The 13,075-nt window shown below is 36.9% G+C and overlaps 1 protein-coding gene across 2 annotated transcripts; it reads right to left on the reverse strand.

The window, feature by feature from the left end:
• Positions 1-3,283: 3,283 nt before the first annotated feature.
• On the reverse strand, positions 3,284-9,341 carry LOC149820794 (Transducin/WD40 repeat-like superfamily protein). Of its 2 annotated transcripts, none has more exons than XM_089982048.1 (9): positions 8,746-9,341; positions 6,576-6,788; positions 6,225-6,425; positions 5,268-5,375; positions 4,980-5,117; positions 4,470-4,721; positions 3,974-4,294; positions 3,715-3,899; positions 3,284-3,602 (listed from the first exon to the last, which is right to left on the reverse strand). In XM_089982048.1, the coding sequence occupies exons 1-8, from the start codon at positions 9,295-9,297 to the stop codon at positions 3,726-3,728; spliced, it is 1,959 nt and encodes a 652-aa protein (XP_089838174.1). In that variant the 5' UTR covers positions 9,298-9,341; the 3' UTR covers positions 3,284-3,602; positions 3,715-3,725. The 2 variants fall into 2 exon arrangements, with proteins under 2 accessions (XP_089838174.1, XP_089838173.1); XM_089982047.1 differs by having other exon boundaries at positions 3,284-3,605.
• Between the last annotated feature and the right edge of the window lie 3,734 nt (positions 9,342-13,075).

Consider the following 13,075-nt stretch of genomic DNA (forward strand, 5'->3'; position numbering starts at 1 on the left):
CTTCGAGGTTATATGGACAATCATTAATAGCGAGAGAGGAGGAGGATATAAATCTTATCACATGGTAGTCAACATATGAATCAGAAATATCTCATTTTCAACATCTTGCACTAGGATTGTTATCTCAGACTGCTAGTTCATCTTGTTGTGAAAGAAATTAGATCACATATGCTCATGCCCAAATCCACAATACGAAGAGAAACAAACTCATCAGCAAACCTGAAAATTTAGTCTATGTTCATTCCAATCTTAAATTATTTTCGCGAATCAATGAGGAATACAAGTACTAATTAATTTCTTAGTTATTTGACTATTTCTTAGTTTCTTCATTTAAATATGTAAGTATTTAACATTTTTAAATTTTAGTGTGACTTAGAAGGGGAGCATGATTTCAACATTATAAACATGGACTTATCCGAGTCTATTCTTCCTTCTCATGATGAATTTGATGATGAAACAAAAAATTATTAGGATCATTACCTCATTGTCATATACATTATGTAGGATATATTTTTTATACGTAATTATGCATTGTATAATTTACTTTTCTTGTTTTACTTGTTTGATTGTTTTCTGTTTTCTTAATTCACTTGGCGTAATCATAATATATTTAGGTTAATTTAATTGTGGTGTTAGTTTTTATTGATAAAGAATAGCAATGGTAGATTGTTAATTTGATTTATTGCATGAATGATCAATCGATGACATAATAATAAATTTTTATTTCATTAGTATTACCATTAACTGATAATATATATATATATATACCCTCCCACACCCGTACCAATGTGACATAGCTTTATTTGGGATCTATCATTCAAAAGTATGGAGAAATTGATGGAGATGTAAATCATAAGATAAAGGTTGGGTGGATGAAATGGAAGAGTGCAACTGGAGTGTTGTGCGATTGTAGAATGCCATTGCGGTTGAAGGGAAAGTTTTATAGGACGACTATTAGGCCCGCTTTACTATATGGTACAGAATGTTGGGCTGCCAAGAGACATCATATTCAAAAAATGAGTGTAGCTGAGATGGATGTGTGAAAATACAATAAAAGATAAGATTCGGAACAAGAAGATACGTAAGAAGGTAGGCATTGTACCAATTGAAAATAAGATGAGAGAGAATCGTTTACGGTAGTTTGGACATATTCGGCGAAGACCTAATGATGCTCCAGTTAGAAGGATGGAGAAATGGGAAAATATATTAGTTAAAAGAGGTCGGGGTAGTCCTAGGAAGACATGGATGGAGGTGATAGGAAAGGATATGAATGCTTTGAACCTCACCGAGGACATGGCATTGGATAGAAATGATTGGAAGAGAAGGATTCATGTGGAAGACCCAGAATGATTTCCTTTTTTTGGTTCATATTGCCGACCCCAATTGTTTTGGGATGAAGGCGTGGAAGTAGTAGTAGTAGTAGTAGTTGTTGTTGACCCTCCCACACCCCTGCACCTAAGTTTTTTTAAAGCACTGCATCTCCGCACCCGCACTCATACCCACACCCGTACCAATGTGACAGCTTATCATTGTACTATAATAATAAAATCATAGGAAAAAAGAGCCTTCTAACAATATCGTTCAATTGACTAAAGTTTTGAAGTTCGTGGCCAGATGGGCAGTTTTCCACTCAACACTCAAGCAATCAAATGACAAACCCCAAGTTACAAAGAACAACACAAAAACAAATTCAAACATAAGACCACACAAATAAAACTACAACCTTACTTTTTGTAGGAACAATCCCAAAACTTGTTCAGACAACGAGAGTGAATATAAATTTACTTGCATCATCATTTGGTCCATCTTGCAAAACAAAAGATCCATTGGGCATTTAAAAAAAGGCAAAAAATTTGTCAACAGAGGAAATATTGTAGCACAACAATATAAAATGATGCAATGTTGTCAATCAAGAAAGTGGGAGCGAAAGCGATTCGAGAAGCGAGGCACTTCCAAAATTTTAGGAAGCGGAAAACGCGGGATGACTTAGAAGCGAACTAAGAATCGTCTCAAAAGTAAGACGAAAAGCAAATTGAGAGCGACCTAAGAAGTGAACCGAAAGCGACCTAGGAAGCTAACCGAAAGCAAAAAAAATGAAAAAGAATGAAAAACAAGAAAAAAAAAGGAGATGCAAGTTTCCCCTAAATAGAAAGCATGCTTCCCAATGCATTTTAGAAGCGCCACACTGCGCTTCGGGAAAGCATGCTTCCCCTAATCTTATGGCGCTTTCAGTAACCCTATAGCACCCCAATGCTAAAAGCTAACACCAATGTCCAGCAACATATCAGTCAAGAGTTAACCAACAAATAGGTAACATAAACAAAATGAACATAAGTAGCCTCATGCATAAAGGTACACTATGCATGCTAACGTACATGAATGAACAAAAGCATATCTTTACCAATTTCACAATCGCAAAAATAAACAACTCAAGTCTGTGTCAGTGTTAGAAAAACAGAATAGACTTAATAGCTTTTTCCTTCAAATAAAAGAGTTTCATCAGTTATGGAACAATTGAAAACATAATGAAACAAGGGGAAGGCAAAATACAAGTCCACTTAATGGACAATACAATACAAAAGGCACTAAGGCACTACACGAGCACAAAGTGCAAATAAGAGCTTCGACAACCTAGAAGAGAACACAAAACATAAAAAATAATATAACTCTTATTGAGTTGAAATAGCTTGAGACAAGCTTCAGATCCCCTATTTATACACAATGTGTTAGGGAACGACGCTTCGAACTACCGATGTATTGAAGAAACAAACACGGGAAAAAGCAAAATAAGAAAACATTCATACACGAAGAACAAAGATTTTACATGATTCAAAAAGAATTGCCTACGTCCATGACCGCATTGAACTTTCTTCTTTATTAAAGGAGATACAATATAAGAGCCGGATTGCCTCCTTCAAATAAGAGTCTACAAGTTTTACAAGGAGTCAACTAGTTGTTGAATATAACAAAGAGTCTAGGGTAAAATTACATAACTACCCTCCAAAAATCGTCTAAGGTTAACGCTCTCGAACCCCCACCTCACGGGTAGGGGGCACGACACCCTCCGCAACCCTCCCCCTGAATCCGCAGAAATTAGGGATTTATATTAGGCTCCACACTCCTCCAACACAATGAGGACCCAAAAGGGCCATTGGGAGTGCTCCCAACCACTCTATGGATAAGGGCATTTCAAAGACTGTAATGCCCTTGACAAAAAGAAGAAAATAAAAAAGATAAAAACCCTAAAGTGTCCCTAGTGAACACAACTAATCACAAAAAGATAAAAAGACCAAAATACCCCTAATGGGTATTTCCTATTGCAACACTTACAAATAGTGTAACACACACACATATATATATATACAATACATCCATGTCAGGTTACAAGATCTTTCAAATGAACTCTGCAGAAATTGAAGTAAGCCTGGAACCAAATGGTTACCAATGTAGAACAATGTCCATACAAGAAAATAGATGTGCTGAAATATATTCCATATAAGAACACACCACCCAACATTACCTCAGGCAGGCAAACTGAAGTGTGTAAATTTTTCAGCATATCTGCCCCTGACTTCATATTTTGGTGCATGTCGCAAGACATTCTGCTGGCAAAATCCAAGCAAAAATGTTAAGCTAAGCACTTATCCAGAACACCTCAAAAGGCCACCAGAGATTCCAGAACACATGTCAAATAAAACATACAGAGTGCCGTACCCTTATTTGCCCTATTTGCCCTCTTCTTCTTCTTCAGAATCCGACTTTGCAAATAATGGCTCCGGCTGAGTTTGTGCATATGCTGGTGCAATGAACTTGGGATCTTTTGCAGCAACATCTGCATATTTGAGTATAGCTTCTCTTGGATCTTCCTCCATCCATGTTTCCTTGATCAGGCCTCCTTCCTGTAATTAACTTTGAATTACTTCCCAGATCATCAATAATCAAGTTATAAAAGCAAATAATAGGCCTTTCATACCTTGAGAAGATACTGTGTCAATAAGCTCCCTTTAGTTGAACCAACTCTCCCACCAAAACCTGGACCTGTGACAGGAAGGTCAGGTTTGTGTGATTTAATTGGATCTTTCAATACTCTCTCACGCTGTCGTTTACGGCTTGGCTGATCTCTGAACAAGGGTAGAGCATGAGGGTTGTGTATAACAGGCTTTGCCTCAAAGTCATCAATGGACTTCTTCCTAGGTGCACGTGAAACACAAACAAGAGCGCCCCTCTCACTGAGGGAAGGATCATACAGGATATGCGTCCCTCCCTCTTTTTTGTCTCCAACAGTGGCAAAGACCTTTAGAACAAATGAATCAGAATGGTTAGAAAAGTTAAGTAGGTTAAATGTTCATGGACAAAGGAGCAAACTTGAATGAGACCATGAGAGAATTTGGGAACTGGAAATAGTTCAACCAGAATACAGTGTCTGGCTGAAGCGATAAGCATCTATTTGCTCAAAAAGGATAACTAACCTGATTAAGCCTTGAATGCCAAGCACAGCGCACAACACTGCATGTTGGAGATATTCCTACTCTTGAAACAAGTTCAAGCTTCTTCACATCATAGAAGCATAACATGCTTCCATTATTTGCATCTCTTTCAACAGAGGTTCCTGTGAAAATTAGCTGATCATCAGGACTGAATTCAACATTTGTCTGCGAATAGTGATTCGGCAATTCTTCAAAGACACGAACAGGCTTCTTGAACTGTCGCAAATCCCAAACCTAAGCACGTTATATCACAAAAATCTAATATCAGATTTGCTGCACTCTCAGATGTGAGAAATTTTCCAATTTGTGAAGAGAAATAACCAAGTTTTCCCCATCCTCAACTTGCTGAGGGGTAAATGTAGACATCCAGAATGACCTCACTTTCCACTTAATTTCTGTGTTAGACAGATAGGCTTCCCATTTTTCCCCTCGTCGCGCGCGCACACACACACACACATGGGCAAATGCATATGAAGAAAAGAAATGGATTACCTTTAGTGTACCATCAGCGCTTCTTGAAAGAAGCATCTGCCCATCAGAAGAGAACTTAAGCCCTGTTATGTCCTCATTATGAGCTTTCTCAACATATGCATCTGGTCTGCTCCCCCAACCAGGCTTCAGGTTCCATATCTGCCCCCATTGAATAGTAACATGAAATAGACCAAATTCCATCAGAAGTACCCTTGTTTATAATATCTTAACTTTAGAAATTATCATGCCGTGATCCTCTGGCCAACCAAAAACTAGAATTACTGAAAGCTGAAAGGGTCTGTATCTTACCTGTATGGAACCATCTCCAATCCCACCAGTAATACATTTTCCTTCAGGGCCCCATGCACATGTAGTTACTGGAACTCTTCCTGGTCTTGCAAGTTTAGGTTTGATAACCTATCATAAGGAACAAATAATTAGATCAGCTATTCTCACTTTTCTCGCGAGTAGAGGACACAAAATATTAAACTCCTATTACCACCATACAACTTCTATTTATTGTCGTACATGCTGCTAAAGCCATAACTTGAAAAAAACTCTACTGCCACCATTGGTAACAGCTACAGGAGAACCAACTTATTTTTCTTTTGTAAGATTAATTAAGAAAATTGTTTGCAGATGGTGGGTCAAAGCAGCTAGGAGGTTGGACAGAAACAGCTGAAGGCTTCAAGATGACTTTGATAATCCCCACGTCATTCACATACAGATCCAAATGTAGGTAAGGCACACTGACTAGTTGCACGAGGAAATCTCATGATCAGAAGATTATCTGATTACTTCAGGGTCATTTTCTCCTTGCCTTAAGATTGACCTCCCTCCTTTATATTATTGGCTCTTAACCATCAGCAGGTGTGCCAGCCAACCTTGCCTGAACAGTAATCAGGTAATGGGGCCCAACTGGGTTGTCTATAGGTACAGGCCCCCGGCCTAAGCCCAAAAATAACTGGGCTGGGCCAAACCCTACAAGGGTCAGGCCTGGTTATTGCATGATCAGGGTTGGGCCCTGTTCATCAAGTTTGCAGACATCAGATCAGGTTCTGTCATGCCAGCCCCATGTCCAGAACTAGGAAAAAGGATAAGGTAAATCCTTATCCCTACTGCTCACAGCTTATACCACCATGCATTTGCTCTATCAATGTTAATAAGATAATTTTGTTATGTGAGTATGTACCCTCACAATCTAAATCTACACATCTTACATTTATACTCAAATATGCAAGAAAATGGAAATAAAAACTCACAGACCTGCTTTTGATCTTTAAAGTCATTTACATCCCAGATACGTAGTGATCCATCCTCAGAAGATGTTAATATTGTCTGTTTTTCTTTTGGGTGCCATTCTCCGCAAGTTAAGCCTGATATATGACCTTTAGTGTTCTTCAAGTCACGGATGTACATGTCCCCTCTTACAAACTCGCCTAGAGTAAGCCCATCACGATCATAGATCTGAAATGGTGAACAATATGCTTTTTGAGTACCAAAATGTCTAGCCAGAATGACACCTCAGCACTTAAGTATAAAAGATACTTCAAAGGAATTTCCATAAAGCAACATCTCAGACAAGATGCTAGTGCAAAACAGAGAATTCAGGAGAACCTTAGCCTGAGCAGAACCAGTTACACAGAGAAACCGATCTGATGTAGGACTCCAGCTTAGGCTGCGTACTTGGTGGCCTTCAGATGGCTCCAGCTGTCTAAATGATGACAACCGGGAGTTCATTCCTTGAAAGTCGTACATGCGAACGTTGTAATCATAGCTACCAGAAAGAACTCTGGATCCAGTATGATCCACAGCGAGAGCTGAGACAACCTGCAACATCACCATGAGACTAAATTCCTCAGTAACGATACAATAGACAAGTACAGTTCATAGAAATGAAATTCAAATTCCGTGAATCATGTTGAATAGTCGGTATGGATGAGTGTGATTTAGAGTAACATCAAAAATTCAGTACGCAATACTGGGTTTCAATGGGCTCAAAAGCTACACAACCTTTATATCATGGATCAATGTTTAAAATATCAGTTACTGAACAATATATATTTGTAAAATAGTTGTACTGCACAAGAACGTCACTGAATGTTGAACAATCTTTTACATTCCTCAAATTACACTTGCTTCTTGGGAAAAAGTAAGTCCATGGTACAAAGTTTTAGAAAGACTACATGAAAGAGAAGCGGGGTTGGTCTTATTGCGCCCATGATTTGCTAGAGTTATTGAAGCTCTCATTCAACCTAGATGACTCAGGAATATCAAGCCAGTCAAACACTAAAGTAAGCTGCTAAGGAAAGAAAATAAATCCAATTGTACCTTTACTTTCAAGAAAAAAAAAGGAAATCCAGCCAAACTTTCTTTTCTCTTAGGGCCTGTTTGGTTAAACCCAATTCTCTCAATAAACTAGATATTAGAAAATTAAAAAATTAGATATTATTTTTTTCATTGTTTGGATATCAAAATCAAATAAATAAAAATAGGATTATTTATAAAAACCTGAAAGTGGATTTACAAAAACTGTGAAAAGACTAAGAAATAGAATATCTGAAACGCGGCCGCCTCCCAGCCCCCACGCCACCCTGTTACACACCTAAATTTGTAGCCAACGCCCACCTGCTAGAGATAAATTTCCCACCGGAAATTTCCACCATCACATTTTCCAGCCAGCATAGACCGCCTCCTCAGCAACCTGTGCCCAGTACCGCTCCTCCTCCTCCTAAACCAAATTTGCAGATGTCTTTTTTTCTGAATGTGATAATTCTTCATTTTGTAACATGTGAGGAATGGGAGCTTGTGCCCCACCTGTTTGTTGTAATGTCTGAAAGAGATGCTAATTGTCTTATCATGAATTAGCATGTAATTTTGTTTTTCATTCATTTTGACCAATTATTTAATCGTTTACCTTTTCATTTCCTTTGTATCAAAATTCTGAACAACTGATTATGGACAAAAAGATTCAACAGCTTGCTTAGATCATTGAATTTTGCTTGAGCCCTATAAAATTGTCAGTGGTTTCAGGTAGCTTTTTATGTTACATCCTAGCAAATTTTGTTCTTGAATGGCTTGGTAATGTCATATAACTTATTGGCAGTAGCAAGCAAAAAATCAAGATTTACATATAACCAACCAAACGTGAGCAAAATGAAAATCTGGATAATATTTCCAGATGTTGAAGTACATCCAAACACTTTAATTATTTAGAAGTAAAAAAATTGTGGTTCTAAAAACTTGTATAAATATGAAACCAGAAAATTAAACTTCTGGACTTGTAACCAAACAGGCCCTTAGTAACAGTAGGAAATTCAAAAACGCCCATACTTATTTCCGACCTATATAAAGTATAAACACCCAACTAAACCGTCAAGAAAGAAAGAGTTAAAGCAAGCAAAAACATGAGAAGATGAGTCAGGAAGATGGGCAGACTGCAGGAACCTCGACATATTTCTCAATCGTAGTCTGAGTACACATTTTCTATCCTTCTCTTCATTATTGTAGTTCTCAAGAAGTTCAATCACACCTAAACGACAAAGTACAAAATTACCAAAAGGCAAATTGTGGGTGTTGGAAAAAAAGAATTCAAGAAGTGGTCCACCGAAACTTCTAATGCTAAAGCAGAATAAGAAAACCTATAAGCAAGAAGAAAAATCATACATATCTGCATATACAACAAACAGACATATCTTAAGAACAAATTTGAAGTTTAACTTTAATCTTAAGAAACCAGATATTCTCAAAAACATGAAAAAGCAAGAGCATAACTCTATGGGCGTACCCTAGTGTGCCCCTTGAGAACAATCTCGTTACTCATGGGAATCCTATGCAGGTTATCCCCTTCTCCATCCGAATCGCCATCCTCGGAACTAGAATCCACCGCGGCAGGAGGCGGCCTGGGAGGTCCGATCATCATTCCATAGTCGCCTTCATCCCCACCTCCCGCGGCAGGAGGTGGCCTGGGAGGCCCGATCATCACTCCATCGTCGTCGTAATCATTGCCGCCTCGGCTCACACCGATTTCTGCCAGGTCGTCTGGATGGTTCTTCGGCGGCCGCTCTCCATCGCCGGACTCCTCAGAACGGTGAGGCCCGGCTACACCATAGGAAATGGGGTTTCGGGAGCGTCTAGGGTTAGGGTTTTCGGCATCGCCGGAATCAGGGTTTTGGAGGTGGGGCCAACCCTTGGAGAAGGGGAGGGAGGGCTGCTGGGGGCGGCGGGTGGCGGAGTGGACGGCCTCCAGAGAGGCTTGTTGCTTGGCTTGCTTGCCGAAGGAGAGGGGGAATTGCGCCCTCACCCCCTCATACAGCTCTGCCTCGTCTTCTCCATCCATCCTCTCTACCTCCTTCCTCCACTTCTTCTTCTTCTTCAATGATTTTGATTGCAGAAGTAGAAAGTGGAAAGCCCTCCTTATATAGGGCTTGGGACGCCAGTGAGAATGGATCGAGTTTACGACCCGATCCATGATCAAATTGCAATTCATGGTGAGAAACGTTTAAAACGTCAAAATAACGGTTGCCGCATTCTCGTGAGAAATTTGAAACTTTCGTATTTCTCGTGCTTAATCAAAATCCTCCCTCTCTCAACGGGCCGGGTTTTGTTCGGACTTAGGTAGAATCAGATCCTAAATTGATTTGAGATTATGGTATAAGGTCCCAACCCAAGTCTAATCAGACCCACCATAAGAGAAATCATATCCGGATCCTATAAGAATTACATGAATGGTAAAATAATATTTTATTATTTTTATATTGAAAATTTGCTGAATTTAATCAAAACTCGGATCTGATATAAAATTTCACAAACTATACCAGGCTCTATATATTAACCGGACCCTTTGGGTACTACCTGAATTCTAATTGGACCTTCTTATATTTATAACCAAACCCTGATCTTATAGGGTTTGATACGGACTGGGTCCAGGTCAAACCCGACCCATTGACACCCCTAATTCCTCTCTCTCTCTATGTATGCCTCATGGCAGGTTAGGCTCATCTTTCCCTGCTGCAAGGTTATAGCATGGACTGAACCAAAATTCTTCATCAAAGCATTTGATCAAAGGTAAAACTTTTTGTGATACAGGTGCTTTTCTTTGTTGAGTTTTCAGTGTGGTGTTTTTTTTTTTGTGCTCTCTTTTTTTTAGGTACAATTGAGTTTGAACCTGCAACGTCCCACCACAAGGAGACGTGCACTGACAGCTCCTACCAATCTAGTGGAGCTCCCTTTGGTTTGTGCTCTCCTCTTTCTTTTTGGAAAGGTGTTTCCATTTTTATGTTTGCTGATGATAAGTTTGGTTCCATACTATTCTACAGGGAAAGAATTTGAATTCTCAATTCTGAACTGTGAACTCTAAACTCTCTTAGGTCTTTCTCTATATTATATAGGGAAAGAATTTTAATCCTAGTATACTCAATCTATTATTATTAATAAACATCAATTAAGAAAACAAATCTTAATTCTACTAAACTAATAAAAAAAGATATAGATCAATTAGTAAGATTCAATATCTATTACAATGACCCAAACAAAAAATATTTAAACTAAATAATATGGATCTCAAATGATCCAATGAGAAATGTGGACACGAATATGTATTGCTCTGCATCTTATATGCATTCAAAAATTCAAATGTTGTTTTGATGATTCCTTTGTACGTTATAGCACCATGTCGATGATTGAACAAAATGACCAATTTAGGCATTTGTGTTATCAAATGCATGCATTTTTTTTGTGTGGTTTACTTTTACGCCCATGGATTAGTAATGTTGAACCATTTGTTCTTTAACATATAGGAGAATTAAGCATTATTAGTTGATAATATGCTTTTTTTCATGTCATTTGTTGTGCGTATCTTGCTTTCACTTTTCTTTTCTACTAGAGATTATGATCATGATTATGATGATGATGATTTTGATGATCCTGGCATGTTGATGGTGAATGAAGCTGAAGATTAAGTAATAGATGTTGTTGGGTTGGTGGTTTTGGCGAGGGTTATCATGATTACTATTATGCTGATTATTTTGTCAATGGTGATAATTATTTCGACACTTCTTGCTGGACTGATCCCATCGACCTCCTGAACATGTGTCTCAGCCAATCAATCAATCAATATATATATATATATATATATATTGATTGTCTACTAAAGAAGGTACTCAATTAATGAGTAGAAATCACGTTTCTGTTTTTTTTAGATCAAATGTTACCGATGTAATATGCATGGTTTGTTTAGTAGGAAACTTGTTTTGAATCATATGATTATGACTAAGTAATTAGGTTTTAAAAGGTCCAAAAACCAACGGCCCATAATATGGCAACATTTTAGAATTCAAATGATTACATCTTTACATCAAAAAGCATGATCCAAGGCTTCATCCTTAGCAAACAAACCATGTTGAACTAGATTGAGTCTATACAACTTTTATCTTTGATTTCTAGCTCATTAGTTTTGTACCTTCATTAATAGCCAATATATATATATATATATATAAAGGCTTGGATTGTGTTTTTTTAATGTAACTTTCATATTGATGGATTGTGATTTCTAGTTGTATCGACTCAATCTAACTACATAGATGTGTTCAAAATAGTTTATTTGCTAAGGATCAAGAGTTGGATTGTGCTTTTCTAATGTAAAAATGTGATCTTTTGAGTTATAAAATTTTGATACATTGAGCGCCATTAATTTTTGAATCCCTTTAAAACCTAATTACTTGTCATAATCACATGATTCAAAACAAGTTTCCAAATAAACAAACCATGTATATCACATATTTAACATTTGATATAAAAAATTTTATTATTTTTTTTAGAAAAAAATGATTTCTATTTATTCATTTTCCCAAAAAATAACCATAACACACTACAAGGATGAGGGTCAATAGCGATGACTTTTTCTCACTGTTATTGCCCTATTTATCGTACCTATAGGTCTATAATGAGGTAAAAAAGACACCAATCTTTTGCCTCAGTTGAGTAATAATGACGACATTTATAGGTTGTCGTTAATGTGTGACCCAACACCGATGAAGAATCTTGAAGGAACTGGAAACACCAATAGTAGCAACTTACCCTATAACAATGACATTTATGTGTCGCCTTTATAGCCTATAACGGAAATAATTAACTCATTGTTATAGTCGATAACGATGAAAAGTCATTATTATATGCTATAAAGGCGACAATTAAGTCGTTGTTACAACCTATAACAGTGACATAGGGTTAAGGCCGATAATGGCGACACAAAAATGTCGTTATCATAGGCCTTAAACCTACAAAAATAAAAATTTTATATTAGTTTTTTTATATTATATTAAATAAAATGGTAGATATAATTCAAATATACACTTCTAACATCCTCAAACATACATTCATTCAAATATAAACATATACTTCAAACATCAATTCAAATATAAACATACACTAATGTTTATACACCCTGAAATATACATTCAAATATAAACATATACTTCATCAACATACTCAAACATTCATCCTCTCCAACCCCCTCAAACATATATCTATTCAAATATAGACATACTTCAAACATCAATTCAAATATAAACATATACTAGTGTTTATACATTCTGAAATATATATTCAAATATAAACATACACTTCTCCAACCTCCTCAAACATTCATCATCTTCAACCCCCTCAAACATTCAACTTTATTTCAAATATAAATATATACTTCTCCAACCTCCTCAAACATTCATCCGCTCTAACCTCCTCAAATATTCATCATCAACCCCCTCAAACATTTAACTTCAAACATGTATTCAAATATAAACATACACTTCAAAAAAATAAACATACATCCTCTCCAACCCCCTCCCCTACATCATCTTCAAACCTACAACAAACACACTTAAAGAATGAGTACAATCTGACAATTCAAAAAAAAATATAAAAAAACAATTATGATAATATTAATAATGATGATAATAGTTGTATGAGAATTCAGTTTGATAACTTACAAATATTTTAATCACATTACGATTGAAGGCTCGGTAATGATTTTATCTTTTCTTGTACTTTCATGAGAATCTAGAAAAGCATAAAGATAACATTAACAAAATATATGCGCATTCAAGAGGATATCAACTTCA

This window comes from Nuphar pumila, chromosome 12, assembly GCF_984573655.1.
Source record: "Nuphar pumila chromosome 12, dmNupPumi1.hap1.1, whole genome shotgun sequence".
In the NCBI taxonomy this organism is placed as follows: domain Eukaryota; kingdom Viridiplantae; phylum Streptophyta; class Magnoliopsida; order Nymphaeales; family Nymphaeaceae; genus Nuphar; species Nuphar pumila.

Coding starts and splice junctions, on each gene's coding strand:
- LOC149820794 (XM_089982048.1), bottom strand. CDS start 9,297: ATGGATGGAGAAGACGAGGCAGAGCTGTATGAGGGGGTGAGGGCGCAA. Junction 6,426..6,575: donor CTGGTTCTGCTCAGGCTAAG/GTTCTCCTGAAT, acceptor TCACCATTTCAG/ATCTATGATCGTGATGGGCT. Junction 5,376..6,224: donor ACTTTAAAGATCAAAAGCAG/GTCTGTGAGTTT, acceptor TCCTTATGATAG/GTTATCAAACCTAAACTTGC.